Genomic DNA, 19,069 nt, shown 5'->3' on the forward strand with positions numbered 1-19,069 from the left:
AAAACCTGAAATACGGGACTCTTTTCCTGTAGCACCCCTCGGAAACAAAGATTTTAGAATGGAAGGAAGAAACAGGGAAGCAATACGTGCAAACAGGAAAGCGGGATACACAGAGAAAAGAGCAAAGGCAGGGGCCAGGAGGCTGCCTGGGAGGCTACCTGAAGAGAGTCTTGGTTGTCAGAGCGACTGGCGGGGGTGCAGTCGCGCAGGGAAAAGCTGTGCAGCACACTCATAGACGCAGAACTTACCACGGACGCGCCCGGCCTGCGGCCACTGCCCCCTTCTGGGATGTCTGTTTGAAAGCAAGTGGTACCAGAGTCATTAGTCATACAAGATGTCATACATCTTCTTATTTAAATTGGCCATTTCTCTTTGCGTGTTGGTGAGAACCTGTGTTCACATGTTTACTTAATTTTCTAGAGATTTCTCATCCATATTTGTCTCCCCACGAGCAACACTATATATCCCCATACTCTGTTACTTCAATTCCATGATGGTTCTTTGCATTTCTGTTTGAACTACAATATGCTTCTATTTGGAAATGCAAATGCTACCATCCCCTCTTTTTTTTTCTTAAGCACTAATATATAAAGGCATTTTAGTTTTCAGAGTTTTTTTGGTTTTTTTTTTAAAGATTTTATTGGGGAATTGGGGGAGGGGAACAATGTTGGGGAATTGGGGGAGGGGAACAGTGTTGGGGAATTGGGGAAGGGGACCAGCCAAGTGGTTGTTCTTCAGTCTTCGTTGTGGAGAGCACCAGTTGCCACCTGGCTGCCCGTCAGCAGCTCGTTGTCTCTAAGCTCAAGGTGCTGTGTTCAATCTTAGATGCACGTGGGCGTAGCCACCATCCCATGTGTGAGTTGAACCAGCAGCCTTGTTGTTAAGAGCGCATGCTCTATCCACTGAGCCATTCGGGCGGCAGCTCAGTTCAAGGTGCCGAGTTCAGTCTTAGTTGCGGGTGGGCATCGCCCACCATCAAACAGGCAACCTTGTTGTTACACCAGCTGAGCCATCCTGCCACCTGTTGGCAGCTCAACAACAGCTCAGCTCGGGCACAGCGTTACTGGCCCATGTGGGAATCAAACCGGCAGCCCTGTTGCTCAGAGCTCGCGCTCGTAAGCCAACCCTTAACCAACTGAGCCACTCGGCCGGCCCCCAGAGTTCTTAAAATATAAGAATTTGGGAATTACAATAGCCCGAAGAGCAAAACTTTAGGTCTACTGATCCTGATTTATTAAAAATGATATGTGGACATTATAGCATAAATATTTTCCATTACAATTTAACATTTAAAGGTTCATAATTAATATAATTTCTCTCTGATACCAGGAATTTTCTGTATTTTAAAGAATGCTCATAGGAGAACTGAGGCCAGGAGAACAACATTCCATGAACCCGGCAGCAGGAATGAACAGATAGTGTATTGAGTGTCACGAGATGCCGGTCGCGCTTATGGGTTCTGCATGCTTTATCTAATTTAATGCTCACAATGAACCCACAAATGGCAATACTACTATTGCGTCTTTAGAATGAGGAGACTGAAGCATGGAGAGGTTACGTGACTGAGCTACAATGTCACCCTGATATGCAGCAGAGATGGGGTCATAAACCCAGGTCTGTCTGACTCCACAGCCCACGTTCTTAACCCCCTGGTTTTCTGTATCCTGTGAAATTAGCAACTATACATTGACTGAACATCTATCTAAATCACAAACTTCCAAGCATTTAGACTGGTCAGTTTGAAGAATAAATTCAAGAGAACTAAGAGGTTAAAACATACCCAACCCAAGAGCTTACCGAAAGTGCCTTCCCGTGGCTCATCAGGGTCTGGAGGGTTACTGAGCAGACTGTGCACGTCGCCCCGACGGCGCTGGAGCCTGTGCCTCCTCCGATACTGAAATTCAGCATATTCCTGCATAAACCAAAGGTCATAAAATACAGGAGAGCATGCAATTTTTTAAATGCAAATAAAATAAACAACACACTTTTTTTCCAGGAAAAAAAATGTGTGATTTTATATACATATTATAAAATCACTTGGCTTTAGAAAAAAGAAACTTCGGGCTTTGCCATTCCAAGGAAACAGAACAGGTAAAATGGAAAAGGAAAAATTTAAGGAATCATTTACAATTGCCTGGAAAAATTGGGAATACTTGCAAGCTCCAATGCTAGATCAGAACTGAGCCTTACTTCACATGCCTGGGTCGTATTATGTTATATTAAACTAACAGCGTAGTGATTTTACTAAATAAGTGAGGCTCTTCCTGGTGGTCTGGTATTAAAAAAGTGACTGCGATATATGCAACAGACAGAAAGAAAAACAAAAGAAAGAAAGCACACACTGTTAAGTACTTGTCAGAGTGTTAGATTCTGTATTCTCTGCGACTATCGCATACCATACAAGTCAAGTGACTGGATTAAAAGAAAAATGTGAGGTTAGCTTTAAAATGAGATGTTATTTGGCTTCCTTCCTATATTAGCTAACGTGGGGTTATCGACAACACAGGCAGGGGAAGTGTTTTCTATTTAACATATGGGAAGAACACAAATTTGGGAAGATGTCCCTGATTTTATTTTACATTTGTGGTAACAGTTTAAAATGGGATTGCTATTACCAGAGGCAGGGGACTACCTGCTATTATTACCTGGGTACAAATGTATTTTCCCAGATTTTAGTGACACAAAAGACTAGAAGAGAGGCCAGTGTGCACGACACCAGCCTCAGAAGGCTAATCATAGAATCTTTCAGGGATAAACACTAAGATACTCAGGTTTATGGTTATTCCTGTTACCCTAGAATACTCAATATGCTTATATTGTGAAAGTACTAGAATAAACAAAGACAAATTTTACATCACAAATAAAACTTTCATGTCATACTACTTTGGTTAAATTTATTTAAACTCCTTCATTGGTGTAAGCAGTTGGACTATAATAAGAGATTGGAGGCATCTTACCAGGTTGGGAGCAAATGAGTAAAAGATACTACAGGTACCTGGAGAGATTATTTAGATGCTTTAAAATTTCCTGCTGAGGGCTGGCCGAGTGGCACATTGGTTAAGAGCTGGCTTGGGACGCCAGAGGGCCCCGGTTCGGATCCCACGTATGAGAGCCAGTGACACTGCCCTCCACAGCTAAGATGCTGAACAACAGCTCAACCTAGAGATGGGCTGCCGGGCAGGTGGATTGCCAGAGGCTACTGTGTGTAGCCAGCAGCCAGTGTGAGTGGCCGTCCAGAAGCCAGCGACTGATCTGCCTCACCTGGGAAGAGCGCAATGATGGTGCCAACTTGGGCCAGTGAAGCAACGTCCTCCACAACTAGACTGAAGAACAAAAGGACAGCAACTTATCTGTTCCCCTTCCCCCAATTCCCCAATTAGGAAAAAAAAAATCTTCAAAAAAAAAATTTCCTGCTGAGCTAGGGTATCATTTCCCTTTTTCCTGGAGGCCTAGGATCCAAAACTAAATGACTGTTATGTGTCATTATGGTACACTGGATCACTGAGGCCCACCATGTTTCTTACACAAAGAGGACATGAAACTTTTATCTCAGTTCGACTTACAGAGAGAAGTTGTTCACTTTGTATACTTGATGGTACGAAGTTATTCTGCGTTAAATAAACTACTACTGACCACAGAATATACATATTTCCAATTTAAGAAAACGAAATAATTTAAAAAACAACTGTAAAAGAAACTTGTTATAATTATTCTGATAGAAAACTCAAAAAACGTTCTCTTGCAGTGCAACAGGCTTAAAAAACATGGTTCTCATAAAGTTAAACTTATGTGAAAATTTCCAAGTACTCCTAAGATCTTCAAGTAAGCACATGAAAAGGCTTTAGTCAGGATACTCCAAATGGTTTGAGTGTTATGGCTACAGAGAAGATTGAGCAGTTCTAAGGTCTATAGGGAAAAGGCTGCCAGGAGATTTTTTGTTTTAAATAATAACAACTACTATTTATTGAACACCAATTTTGTCAGTGACTTAAAATGGTGCTTTAATCCTTCCAGAAACTTCCCTGGGGTGGATATCACGATCTATATTTTAAAGATGATAAATTAAGGAAGAACAGAGTCTAAGGCCTAATAACTCACAGGGCCAGACCTTGAACTCAGGTGCCCCTCAGACTTCAAGGTATGTCCTTTCCTCCGGACTCCACTGCTTTAAAGGGTACAAAACAAATACTTATGCTTGTCATTGACTTATTCATTTATTTAAAAAAGAGTAAGATGGAATTAACTACTGAAAATATAAAAATTCAATCTAAAAGTCTATTGGCGCTTGGGAAAATTATTTTTTTTCAGGGTCTATATAGAGGCAAAAAGCTAACACTTAAAAGATAAAAATTTGGCAGTTACTTGATAATCACATACATGCAGACATTTTAAGTTTCACACTGTGTGCTAATTCTTTAGACTTGCAATATGGTTTACATAAAAGCTTGGTGTTTCAATGTGCCAAAGGCTGTAAAGAAGAGAAAAGTAAAAGTAAGTTAAATAATTTTTGTAAATTTTATTAATTCATAAGAAATAAATTTAAGAAGGCAATGTCATTTATACTTTCACAATTCTCAATCTCTGGAGAATAAGAGCTCACTAATTTTATTCATAAATATCCACATGTGAGTGGCAACCCTTCCTATTTTTTATAAAATGAATCTGTGTCAGTCATACTAGCAAGTCCTCAAAAGTCAAGGACAAATTGTTTCTGGATGCCTAAAGTTACCGTCAGAGCCAGAAGCTGCAAGATGACGCATACACCATTGCGAATACACTGGTAAAGGTTTTATTTTTGCTAAATTGTGTTTCTACCTTGAAATTCTGAAATCTTTAGTACTTTTTTTTGATAATTGAAGCTTTTTTTCCCCTCCTTTAATGTTGAAATTTCTCCCAATATCTTCAAAGCTGTAATTATATTATAACATAGAATAAGCACAGGATCAGGTAAAGAAGAGGTTCATCTTTGTTTTACAATACAGTTTATTAATATATTAAAAAATTATTTGGAATTTAAGTGAATTTAAAATTCCCATATCAGAGCTCTAGGCGCAAATTGTTTTCCCAAGTCATATTTTCTTGGATATATCTACCGATATGAAAGGCCAAAAGGTGATTGCAAGTATCCTCAGCAACTGAAAAGAGAAAGTATCTGATTTAAATAAGCCACAGTCATTTCTGGATAATAATCAATTTCACTGTCTTTCAGTTGCAGATAACACATGGGCTGTAAATAATAACCAAAGGTTTCACTCTTTGTCCTGCCCCCTTTCAAGAATCAAGTTTAAAGGTTATTCCAACATAAGCATCAGATGGTATACTCTTTTATAACGAGCAAAGAAGAAGAGTGAAGTAGAGTGAACTGCTGAAACCATTTAAAATGAAACTCAACAGTGACAGTGGCAATTTAAATCTCAGATAACAGCAATGTGATTAAGATTTTCACTCTATCTTATTTTTATATGTGGCAACTATTTGCAGTGTTAGTATTTTATTCTGTAATTTAAAATGGTGTATAACAACAAAGAGTAAAAAAACAAGAAGACTGAAAATCTTAAAGAGAAGCAGAATGTAACTAAGCAAAGCATCTCTTTCCACATAAACATTATTAATGTCAAGTTTCCTCCTTAGCAATTGATTATAAATCAATTCTCTCAGGTTGTTACAATAACTTTAAAAAAATAGATTCAGACAACTGAAATGCATTTCTAATAAATAAAATTTGCATCTCTCTTAACCAATTTGGAGATATATTTCAAAAAATATGCTATAAATTGGCCTTAATTCTGATTGTTCAGTAATTAAAATTGATAAAAAGGGGAGACAGATTTAATAATGTGATCATAATCCAATACCATAAATAAATGTAGGCTTTGCTGAGGCATTTTTACTATAAAAGAAAGAGAAAACATTGCTGACAATGTCAGGATTTAGATAGATGAGGGTGCCAAGGCAAGCAGGATTGCACTAAGGAAAAATGTAATTAACAAAACAAACAAAAACAACCCCCCCACCAGCAAAACAATTACCTCAGGTGATGCAAATCCTAAATATTCCCAATCCCATGTTCCACCAGCAAAGCTACAAAGAAATTAGACATACCATTTGATTTATTATCAGTACTACAAAGTACAGACAATCAGACTCTTGCCCTTTGAACATTACTTTTAATTCTTCTGTTTGGAACTTGCTTAATCAAAGTAGATCAACTATAGAATATAATTAAAATCATACTTTCATTATTTCTTTCAAATTCTAAGTTACTCTGTGTGAAATGGTGGAAAAATAAAAATCATAATTCTATAACAGAGTATTTTATGATTGCTTCTAGTTTTATGTTATAAATGTTTATGTAAAAATAGGGTCAAAGGAATTTCTAATGCTTGTAATTATTATGAATAAAAATATATACTTCAATTTATAATGGCATTAGTAGCATAAGTATCTGAAATAAAACAAACTGAAATGTTCTTTAATGGATCAATACTGATCACTTAAATAACTTTACTAATATCATATTTCTAATTTCTTCACAACCTCTTACCACAATACACAAATATGACTATAACAAATTGATAAGGCTTCCAAACTCTATAATGTAAGATGTTTATGCTATCATATCACTACATTTATCACATATTTGAAATGATACATTAGAATACTCTTTGAATTATGAAACTAACCTAACCTAATTTAGTCCAAGAAACTACTCAATGACAAACAAAAAATAACAAGAAAAAACAGAAATAGTACTGGGGGAGAAAAGTACCCCAAAGAAGTTAACGTACTTTTATAAGGTATCCATATTTTAGGTACAAGTAACTATCAGGAATATGAACCCTAGTTGGATAAAAATAACCCGTTGGCACCTGTGGCTGGAGCTAGGCTGGCTCCCAGGGTGCATCCTTTTTACCTGCGCCTTGGAGCTTCTGGTGAGTCTGCAGGAGCCACTCCCCGCGCCACGGATGCCAGGAATTCCTGCCTCTTCTGCTGCACAAGACATGCTGCCTTGATGATCTTGTGGCGGGGTGTGCGGAGGTAAGGCCTATTGACTTTCTGGGCAAGGTCTTCAGTGACCATTTCTAGGTCTGTCTACAGTAAGAAGAGGAAAAAAACAATTACAGGCTAAGTGGATCTGTCAAGAGCAAATAAAGTGTCTGTACGGTTTCTCAGTTAAATCTAACTCTTTTGTAGTCACAAAGTAATCCAAAAAACTTCGTATTTAACATGCTTCTATTTTGCCCATTATAGGAAAAGAGCACTCATTCGATAGGCATTTATGGCAGTGTAGTTGGCATGGATTACAAATAAGCAGTGAGTATACCAGCTGTCCACAATGGTTTATAATTTGTCTATGTGAAAAAAACTAATGAATTTCAAGGCATCGTACATGCAAATGCATGAAAAGTGGTGCAGACTATGGAAATGCTGAAGGAACCTGCAGCAAGGCAAGACCCCTGTGATTTAGGATTAGGTCTAGGAGGCTTCATGGAGAATATGAGTACTAAGCATTTAAAGAAATGTAAGAGATAAATCAGTAGAGGGCAGTTCAAAGGGACTGTAGGAAAACTGTAGCAAGAGGAGAAAAGTTTGACAGCTTCAAAAAGAAAAAGAAAAAGAAATATATAGTGAAGTTGGCCAGCTACAGACATATCAGTTAGCTTAGGTGTTTTTGTTTTTAAAATACTGTAACTTTCTCAGTTGTACTTTTAAAATAAACTGGTAAATAGCAACTTTTCAATCTAGTAGGTAATATGGTTTGTTTCATCTTTGAAGATAAAATCCCTAATTATATCATCAGAATGAGGCCACATTTCAACCTCTACTAATGTAAAACAAAGAAATAAATGTGGTAGGAAATGTTTGCGGGCTCACAGCTCATTCAGATCTGCAGAGTGACACATTTAAAACATAAAGAAAATTTCAGTTTATTACTGGTAACTTTTCCTTTACTTAAAAACCATTCTGAAAATGTAACCAAAATTGTTTACTAATCACGCCCAAATAAGGTAAAACTTAGTCAAGTGGTTGAAAAAGAAAAAAAATCTGTTTTCCATAATAACTGTATTTAAATTTAATTTTAAAAAGATATCTTACTTGCATGAGTTCAAAAATTTCTTTCTTTGTGCTTTTAGGTTCTAAGAAAAATCCATAGGGATAAGAACACTTGAGAATGCGTCGAGTTTTTAAGAGCACGTGAACTGCATCTTCAATGAATGTGGTATCTGGACAGCCTCCTTCAGCTATAAAGCAAATCAGTCACAGTGAAAAAATATTTTTGCAAATATGCTATTATAAATTAATTATACAACTAAATATCCTTAAAAAAACAAAAACCCAACAAAAATTAAAAACAAAAAAAACCCAAAAACAAAAAACCCCCCAAGGTTCCCTAAGAAGAAACTGTCTGAAGTAGCTGGATGGTAGTATTTATTTGAACTGCACTAAAGAGCTACCTAAAACGCTCATCTGTGACTTGCATGCGTTCATTAATGAAGTTCACACACACTGCGGTAGCCCAGAAGCACCGATAGCAGTCATTAAGGAATGTGCACACTGATCCTGGGTTCTGTTCTCACCCTGCTGGCAAACAAATCTAGCTTAGGTCAACTCACAGGCCCCTTGCTTTACTAAGCTTTTTAGGTGACTACTAGCAGAACTGCTGATTAAGGATTGGAACAAATGCCTTGCTAAATTGCTTGCTAAAACAAAACAAAACAAAACAACAACAATAAAAAATCACCTAATTATAATTATGCTTCAGCAAAAAAACATCGAAAGGAAAAAGATACAACATTCCAGGGCAACAAATGAATAACTAATCCTAGTGAATAGAAACCCTCAGGTAGAGAGAGAAAGGGAGAAAGAGTGAGAAGGAGGGAAGAAGTAACTGCCTTAATATGAGACTGTTCCTTCCCAAAATATCTTACTATTCTGGCTTTTTCCTTAACTGCAAATAAACAGAAATTAAGCAGAATACAAATTCATTAGTAATTTTGAAAATAAGGTTCTGCATTCCTATACAAAGAAATTACATGTGTATATATACACACAAACTGATATACAGACCATCCCAAAATACCTACCTTAGCATAGGGATCCAAACTAAGATGTAAGAAAAGAAAAACAAAACAAACACCCTTCACCTTCCTCATTGTAAGTGTGAGAAGTGTGTGAAGTTGTGTTCCTTCCTTTCCAATCCTTGTATCTTTTACTTCTTTTTCATACCTTCCTATGCTGTCTGGAGCCTCCAGAAGATTGAACAGAAGCAGTAATTCACATATACAGGTATTTATTGACTGTTTACTGTGTGTCAGGCACTGCTATCAGCATCAGGGAGACATCAGTGAGGAACAGACAAAAATCCCTGCTGAAGAACTACAGCCTGTGAGGATTTTTCTTTTCAGTGTTTACCATGGACAATAAATACTTCAAGACTTTGATATTGCTGGGAAATAGTCACATCATTACTAAAGTATCAGAAAACTGCTATTGGCACCTTTTCTTCCACTTTAATTTATTTAACTTATGATTACTGTCTTATTTAGGGAATTATCCTCATGAAAAGGGAATTATTACTCATTACTTTTGTAAAGTGGAGCAAACACAAGTATAACTGTATTTTTAGGCTTAACACCTTTTACATATAAACTCTATTTAAAAAATGTGACTTTACAACAAACATGTCAGAACCTGTACTCTGTGGTCATTGTGAGATGTTATATTCTAATGACGCAACTCAATCCATTTTTAGAAAATTTTTTTCAAACTTCTATTTTAGGATCCACAGTTTAGCCCTTTCTCATGTCTTTGCTTTTTGTCTCCAATGTCCATTATTTACCAGTGAGATGAGTTTGCCCAAAACTGTCCTTGACTTCCATTCTCTTAGGCACTCTGCTAAATTTCTTAAGGATCTTGGAGTATTCAGTTACATGACAATTGGGTGGCATGAAATCTTGCTCCTTTGACTAGGTCAGGGATGACTTTAGGGCCGATCCACTTCTCCCAACATTGTAGAGCATCAGCAGTGGCACAGAGTAAGCAAAACCATGAGGCATGCTTATCTGCTAATAGCATAGGCTGCATTAAGAGGAGATGAGGTAAGTCGGGTGGAAAATCTCATCACCGAGGCCTCAGATGCTGAGCTGCACTCTGGGCTTCAGAGAACTCCAAACAGTACTAGAATGGGAACAGATAATGTATTCCTTTGAGGGCCGTAACCTCCTACCAATAAGCATGCAAGAGGATTTTACATTAATTACCATACATACTGCTGATAACTTACTTTCTTTGAGAGCTCTACTCAATTGCTCCATCTTTTCTTTGGCTGTTTTAAGAAGGCGTTGTTCTAACTAAAGACAGAAATAATTTGTATTATTCTCTTTATTTATCCACAACAGTGTAATTCAGTGCATTTGAAATGATGTGGGGCATACCTGATAGCTATGCTCATGGTTTTTAAATCTTGTGTAATAGTGCATAAATCTGTCAAGTTCCTGAAACCGTTTGTGTTTCTTCTCAGCCTAGGAAACAAAAGTCCGAAAACAAATTTTATAAATGAAAGTACTAGCTATTAAAATTGGTTTTTGTTATCACTTAATAATTTTATTACTAATAGGTAGCAATGCATACAGATTTTTTTTACTATTTTGAGAGAAAATAATAACCAATACATTTTACAGGCTCCCAGAACAAAGTCCCACATTTATATTCTGTGATAAACCACTGAATCTGCAACCCCTGAGTGCAAGGCAAAGATGCCTGTCAAGCACTGGGTTTATCAGATCTTCAGTGTTTTATTACATTGCCTATTGCTATGGATTGAATTCTGTCCCCTGCAAATTCACGTTAGGCCCTAACCCTCAATGCTACTGTATTTGGGAAGAAGGCCTGTGAGCTGATAAAGGTTATTAGGGTGGGGCCCTAACTCCATAGAGCTGGTGCCCTTAGAAGAGGAAGCGACACCAGAGCTCACTCTCTCCACCACATGAGAACCAGCAAACAGGCCGCAGTCTGCAAGCCAGGAGGAGAGGCATCACCAGAAACTGCACTGGCAGGAATCTTGACCGTGGGCTTGCTAGTCTCCAGAACTATGAGGAATACATTTTGTTGTTTAAGCCACCCAGTCTAAGGTCTTCTGTAATGGCAGCCAAACAGACGAAGATACTTATGTATTGCTGATATTATGTTAAAATAATTTTTAAGTCATTGTAGAGGCAGGCTGGAATACGTAAGGCTTTTCTTACCTTCACCAATATAAAAAAAAAGAAAATAAAAGAAAGCTCTCAAGTTTATAGAGCTATTTTGTTTAAATTAAAGGCTACTACTCTAAAGTGTATTCAATTTAACTCCTCATTACGATGAAGATAGGATAAGAAGAAATGCAAAATACTTCCAACAGTACTAAGTGGCGTGGCCAGAGGTCTGGGCTTAAACAGCTCGCTTTACCTCCACAGTCATTTCCTTCGATTGCTCCTCCACATGCTGAATGACTTCGTAGCGAGTGCATCTGTAATAACCGCCCGTGGAGGAACTATGCTTTTTCCATTCTTCTAAGCAAATCCAGCAGAAGTCATACTTGCACTTCAAAAGAAAACATATATGCAAACTTCTCCCCATGTTAATATGCAAATTATTTTCTGATTTCTAATCTACCAATTTGTAGACATTGACCAATCCCTGCCTGTGTGACCAGGAACAAATCTTAAAGACACACCCTCATTTTCATGTTTCCTCTGGACTTTATCTGCACTATGTAAAGATGTGAAGGTAGTTTAAAATTATTGCTTATATAAATTAAAATGTAGGTCATAATATTATGAAGTAATCTCAAGGAATCTTTAAAAATATCAGAATATTCTTTCCAAATAATAAAAACAGATACTGATAAATGTTTCAATTTTCAAGCACATGGTAACCTTACTTTGGTCCATAAAGTTCCACCAGTCTATGTGAAAATATCTGGTGACTTTGTGACAAATTGGTTTTGAAACTGAGAACAAGTTTAAAAGGTCTCTTAGAACAGCTGATATAAAACCTGTTTTTCATTTTTTTAAAGAAATTTTCACTTTCGTAATTACCATAATTAGCAAACAATACCAAAAAATGAGCATTTCAGTATAAAAATGCAGCCTCACTTTTTTTTACACTTATGGATTTTGAGTCAGAAAGATCTTTCCACTCTAAGTCTATGTTTTCTTCTGGTACTTTTATGGTTTGTTTTTTAAAAAAATTAAAATTTTTGAGCTGTTTAGGATTTATTTGGGTATACAATATACAGTATGAATTCAACTTTATTTTTTCCCACACAGCTGTCCAGTTGTCTAAATACATTTATTGAATAGTCCAGGTTTATCCACTGGCTGGAGATGCCTTTTATCACATACTAAATTCCCATGTATCTGTGTCTATTTTCTGGGCTTTCTTTCTAGTCTGTTTCATTGATCTGTAGTTTTGTGTGCCAGCACCACACTGTTTTAATTACTGAGCCTTTATAATAAGGCTTACTATTTGACAAGGCTAGCTCTTTCAGAGTTTCCCTAGCTAGTCTTAACTTGTTTTTCCACAAATTAATTGCATTGGTTTATCTAGATACAGAAACAAAACCTGGATAGAATCTTTCTATTCATGAACTTTGCTATCTTTCCATTTGTCATGTTTTGTGTCCTGCAGGTAGGGGTCCTAAAATTTTCTTCATGTAAGTCTTGTATATTACCTAAGTTTCTTTCAAGAGAAATGAGGTCTTCTCTTTTATTATATATTCTATCTGGATATTGTTGCTATACCTGAAGGCTAGTACTTTCTACATATTAATTTTATAATCTACTAGATAGTTGAATTTTTGTTGTTTGTATTAGTTTTTCAGTTGATTCTGTGGGTTTTCTGTGGATATGCAATCATTCTGTCTGCCAAAAAATTGGCAATTTTATCATCTTGTTTCTAAGTTTTACATCTCCCATTTCTTTCTATTGTCTAATTATATTGACTGGTATCTCCAGTCCAAAGTTAATAGTATTTGTGATGGACAGCATCTTTACCTTGCTCTTGATTTTAGTGAGAGTACCTCTAGATTCCCCACTAAATATCATGTTAACTTTTGGACTGAGGTAGATTTCTTTTTATCATACTAAGGAAGATTTCATCTATTTCTATTTCTTTGAGTGTCTTATAAAGAATGGTTGTTGATTTTTTGTCATGGTTGATGACTTTTTAGCATCTACAGAAATTATATGATTTTTCTTTATGGATCTACTAATAAGATGAGGCACAGTAATAGCTTTTAAAATATCAAACCACTCTTATATTCCTGAAATAAACCCCATAAGGTCCCTCTATTTCTTATTAAAAAATATTTTTATTGATATATAATTGACAATCAATGACTTTTTAATATACTGTTGGCTGATACTTAATATCTGTGGGATTTCCCTCTTCTTAATAGGACTTATACATTGTTATCTTAATATCTTAATAGGACTTATACATTGTTATTCATAAGTAAGATTGACCTATAGTTTTCTTTTAATAATCTTGTCAAGTGCTGGTATAAAGGTTCCACTCACCTTATAATAATTTGAAAGTTTCCTTTAAAAAAAAACAACTAACTCCCAGAAACAGTTTAAATCACATTGGAATTACCTATCCTTTTAAAATAAAGGTCTGATAAAATTCTGTTGTGAAACTGTCAGGGCCTATTGCTTTAAAGGGGGGGGGGGGCGGAATCCCTGAATACTCTTTCTTCTATGGAAATAAGTTTGTTGGGATATCTCTTCTAGGGTCAGTTTTAATAATTTATATTTTGTTTTGAAAATCAATCCATTTCAAAGCCAACTTCAAATTTATCTACAAGAGTTTAGCAAAGTTATCTGTTATTATTTTAGTTTGCTTTGTTTATTGATTATTCCTCTTATTTCTTACACTGTATTTCAACTCTCCTACTCCCTTTTTGTTATGTAAGCTTAGTGGTTTATCTTATTTTTTTCTTCAGAAAACTACTTTTTGTATTTACTTATTAGTTGTATTGTTTTTCAATTTTTAATTCACTAATTTCTGAGTTAAAAAAAATATTTCCTCCTGGTTTTCTTCATTTATTTTGTTTTCTAATTATTTAAGTCATACCCTTAATTCATTCCTTATTTTGTATTGTTTAAAGTAAATAAGGCTATGTACATTTCTGAGCACTGCTTTAGATATAGCCCTCAGGTTCTGCTAAAAAAGTATTTTCATTATCTGAGTTTCCTAGAAATTCTATAATTTCCTTTTTTTCGCTCTAGTTGTTTGAGAGATTTAAAATTCCCAAATGAAAAGGCCTTTAGTAACTTTATTATTAATTTCTACTTTATTCCACTATGACTAGACAATGTTGCTTACATTATTTTCTATTTTTTGGAATACTACTGAGATTTTCTTTGATGAATAGTGGTCAAATTTTGTGAATGTTCCATGGGTGCTTGAAAAACTGGCGTAGTCCATATTTCCAGGATATGAAGTTTGAATATATAGCAATCAGATACACCTTAAACCTTACAGATTATGTTAACTCTTCTATATTTTCTATATTTTTACTTATTTTTTTCTTTATGTGACATGCTCTGAACAGAAATTTGAATTAAAGTTTCTGTACTCATATATCCCTTTACAAACACGTACTTACACAATAAATTGTGGACATGTTTCAACTTTGAAAGTTTTTTTGTTGCCTGGTATAAGCAAACTTTGTGCCTGATTTGATATAAGTCCCCTTCTGTACAGTTTTACTGATCATTCAAAATTAGTAAGAAAACTTTCTACAAAACAGCCAAATTTTACATGCTATGTTAAGAAAAATATAGAATTTGAATAGTTTTTATTTTTTAGTTGTTGCACATAGTTTCATACAATTACATGAAAATTACTAAGTGATTTAAAATGTGTAAGAATGCAAAATTTAAACAGTCTCGTGAAAATTAGCTAGAGGGTAATAAATAGAATAAAGAGTGTTATTTATAGAGCCAAAATTGTTGTTTAAAAAATGTTTAACATTTTAATTGCAGAAAGTAAAATCTGTCTATTTAATCATAATCAACAGAGGCATTAATAAAAGTATATTATGATTAAGTCATTGTGTTAGAGCATGAATTCAATTATACATGACCTGATGTTCCACTGTCACATTTTTAAAAAACTCTAAAAGTATAAAATTTTCCTGTAGAAAGCCCATCACTTTCTAGGTCTCTTTTTCTATGAATTATCTTCTAAGAACTATCTATCAAGGAGAATATAGTCAATAACATTGTGATAAGTTTGTACGGTGACAGATGATACTAGACTTACTGTGGTGATCACATTGTAAGGTATATAAATGTTGAATCACTATGTTGTACACCTGAAACTAATTTAATATTGTATGCCAACTATACTGAAATTAAAAAAAAGCAAAATAAAGTAATAAAAATAAATAACTTGTCAGGTTTTTTTGTTCTATGCAAATACTTTAGATGGTATATTAAATAAGACTACTATATTTATGTAGTATGTAAGTAAATGTTTCTTTTAAATGCAACAGAAGCTTAAGCAAAATCTTTTTAAATTACCTTATATCATTAGTCTAATAAATTCATGAAAATGTTCGCTCACTAAATATGTATTGATCAAGTAAGTACTTACAAGTGGTTAAGTGCTGTGAAGAAAATAAAGGTAATGTTGGATCCTGCCCGTTAGTAGCCCAACTGCTGATTTTTATGGTCAACCTGTATTTCTTTGCACATCTATGTAGTCTATCTCAAATTTTCCAAGAATAAACTAATATGAATGTTGGAGCTAAGACCACAAATAAATAATCTTGGCCTAATCAGCACTTTTGAGCATTTTGCTCAGTGATGTACTAGATTTTTCTTCTTGCTTAAAAGATCATTATTACTGCCTTACTAAGCCAATTTGTTTATGTTAATTTTATAGTAATATGGGCTTGCAAATATCATCTGGTAACTGCCATAATTTTTAAAGTCATAATAATGATGATCATTGGCTTCAAGGCTAAAAACCAAGTAACACTTAGAAGATACCGATATATTTTATTGGAATCTTAACTATTTGGGTTTCTTTCTCATCCTAAATTACAAAAATGACATTGTCCTTCTCTCAATAATTTAAAATATTTTTTATATACATGGCAGTTCCAATAAAAAAGAAAAAAATATATAATATCATTACAATTTTAAAATAAATATGTTCATAAATGTAGGCATGGATTAATAAAATATTATTAACCTAATTCCAGAATATTTGTTTTAAATATGGTAGTTTCTTCCTATGCAATTAAGTCAGGAGGGTGCCCTTCTAAAAGTAATTATTTATATTAATTATTTTTCAGCCAAGTAGATCTTTATTAGCATTTTCATTTTCAATACAGTAATGAACTATTTATTTAATTGATCGTTTCATCAGCAGACCTAAAGTCTGACCACTGCTTTGGGTACCTTTACTATACAGACACCGATATACAGACATCAAGATTTTGATTTGGACTTGGGGGATTGCCTGGGGCCTGGCAATCTATGTGCTCCAAAACCAGCTTTGCAAGAGATCTGTATAAGATAGCAGCACTCTATCATTTAATATCATTATTTATATATATGCAAAACTCTCTCAGGATCCTCACTGGGGGAAGTGACTGGCAGGGAAGGATTCAGGCATTTCTGATCTTCTGGCCAAACACCACTGACTCCTTACTCTTATTTTTAGCATTCACTATGAGTGTAAAATTTCATAATATAAATTAACATTTATGTTATTCAATAAAGAATATGAATGCAGTCTCCATCCATCTGAAACTGAAAAAAGATTTTTATGCTCACAACATTTCTTCTTTGGATTAACAATGAAATTCAGATTCCAAATGCAAAGCATTCAGAATCCTCTTTAACTTCTTACCTTAGCACACTGCATGTGATTGCATCCCTCATTCTTCTGTATCGGAGACTTACAGTTAGCACAAGGCTTGGAGTTAGTTAACAACCAGAGACAATTGGCAGCATCCTCATAAGCTTCACTAACTCCCACAACTTTGGGATATTAAGCACAAACACAAAAATAAATGATTTAGTGTACAACTGCGGGGGAAAAAAATCCCAAATTTTCTTTGCAGGTTGTCCTCAATTTTAATCATATATTTATTTTTCCACTGGGCTCTATGGCAAAGTTTTTTCAACTGTTTCATTCTGAATAGCACAATTATAGGATAAGGAACTGTGTATCAAAAGCTCTATTTATGAAATCTGATTTAAAGGAAAGTTCTCCCTAAAGCTGTGTCTGAATAAACTAGAGAAAAAAAACAAACCCAAAGTTAAAAAAAGCACATTATGTTATTCTCTGCTTAAAATAACTATTACATCAAAGAAAATTATAGAAAGGTTACTTTAGACAATAACTTCTGAAACAGGCCAGTTGCAAAACATAATTAGCAGAAAGTCTTCATCATAGTAAAACACATGAACATTATATTGAAGTATCAACATCTTTTTTACCCATGATTATTTCAGATAAGCTAAAAATGAATCCAATGTGGTGTGTCTAAAACTAGATTTATCACTGCCCCCCAGACCTGCTCCTCTCTATCCCCTGCCCTGGTAAATATGATCATCTTCCCAGAGTCAATCCAGGCAGACTGTGATCTTAGACACCCTTCACCCACCACGTCCTGTTGGTTCTACCTCTTTTTCATACCTGTTTCCTCTCTATTTCCAATTCTTATTGCTTTAGCTAGGGTCTTCTACACCTCTTGCCTAGACAATTAAAACATAGAAAACCAACTTATTTCCCCAGCTCCTCCCCATTCCCAAGCCCCACAATACAGCTTGAACAGTGATCTCTTTAAAATACGAAGCTGTTTGGAAATCTTTTAGTTGCTCCCCACTGACTACTGCTGACTACAAAATAAAGCCAAATTGCTTTGGCAAAGGACACAAAGCCCTTCGTGACGTGGTCACTGTCTACCTGGCAAACTTCTCCTACCCTGTATTTCCACACCGACCTGACTTTTCATTTTAGACTCAATTAATTCTGCTGTATTTGAGATCTGCAATCTTAAGGAATGCCATGGTTTTAAAAGATTCTGAATTTTACATTCTATAAACTCCGCCCCCCGCAGTGGAGTTAGGGGCTGGAGAGAGTTCTAGATGCACAATTAAAATTTTATTTTTTTCTGCAAGAGTCAGCAATCAAGTTTGTCTTGTTTTCAAGCTCTACATGCTCAGGGAATCCCTGTTTTCTTTACCGAAAGGAATCTCTGAAAATCACTTTGGAATCATTGAAAGTGGCCCATCCAATCTAGGCCCTGAGAACACGTAGACATCTCAGAAGGGTGGGGTAAGGGATTAGTCCTATTGTTGAAAACAGGGGAGAAATCAGACTCAGTTTTGAAGTTTAAAAGGAAAAGTTACCAACCCCCAGATATAAGTCCCTGGAGAGGGAAAGGGGGCAAAGGTTTGGGCTGACCGACCCCTGGGAAGTGGCTCTGAGTATGAACTGGAAGAGCTGAGACTAGGAGCGGCCCTCTGATGGGGCCTAGCAGTGGAGAGTGGGGCTGCCTTGCCATAAGGAACCCCGAGGCCTACCTTCTTGTTTGTGTCAACAACAGTACAGCAGCTACTGCTGGACTATAAAGCACTGGTCTTAAATCTCACATAGCAAAGGGAAACAAGAGCAGCAAAGAACTGATCCAACTCCACTCTAGTTCTAAACGCGCCTGGTACAAGAGGTTTGATTAGGGTGTCAGTGGAGAAAATTTTGAGATAATTGGTGGAGAACAGGAGTTTCAAAAGGAACTTACTTTACTCACATCCAATAAGGTCAAGCTGGGAGGTAACACTGCTTACAAAGGGTATTTCTACAAAATGTAAGCACTACGTACAAATGTCTCATTTTTGTTTAAAAGTAGTGGCCTTTCGATTGCCCTCTGCTTCAACAGCAGCACCAGCTTTGTGGCCGGGTCTGCCATCTTCTCCATCCTGGGCTTCACGTCCCAAGAGCAGGGGGTGACCATCTCTGAGGTGGCCGAGTCAGGACGGTATGTAAGGTTTCAGCTCTTTGA

The 19,069-nt window shown here is 35.7% G+C and overlaps 1 protein-coding gene across 1 annotated transcript in view; it reads right to left on the reverse strand.

Annotated features, from left to right (window-relative positions):
- The window catches only part of ANKIB1 (ankyrin repeat and IBR domain containing 1), a 129,726-nt gene that overhangs the window by 3,999 nt on the left and 106,658 nt on the right, over positions 1–19,069 (reverse strand). Inside the window, exons 11-19 of the mRNA XM_019633570.1 lie at positions 16,912–17,042; positions 11,449–11,583; positions 10,437–10,523; positions 10,286–10,352; positions 8,098–8,243; positions 6,914–7,092; positions 6,030–6,081; positions 1,798–1,912; positions 159–292 (exon numbers count right to left, since the gene is read on the reverse strand). Coding sequence (XP_019489115.1) covers positions 159–292; positions 1,798–1,912; positions 6,030–6,081; positions 6,914–7,092; positions 8,098–8,243; positions 10,286–10,352; positions 10,437–10,523; positions 11,449–11,583; positions 16,912–17,042 — 1,046 coding nt within the window. The remainder of the gene's footprint in view (positions 1–158; positions 293–1,797; positions 1,913–6,029; positions 6,082–6,913; positions 7,093–8,097; positions 8,244–10,285; positions 10,353–10,436; positions 10,524–11,448; positions 11,584–16,911; positions 17,043–19,069) is intronic.

The sequence above is a fragment of the Hipposideros armiger genome, unplaced genomic scaffold (genome assembly GCF_001890085.2).
Source record: "Hipposideros armiger isolate ML-2016 unplaced genomic scaffold, ASM189008v1 scaffold_1343, whole genome shotgun sequence".
Classification (NCBI taxonomy): Eukaryota; Metazoa; Chordata; class Mammalia; order Chiroptera; family Hipposideridae; genus Hipposideros; species Hipposideros armiger.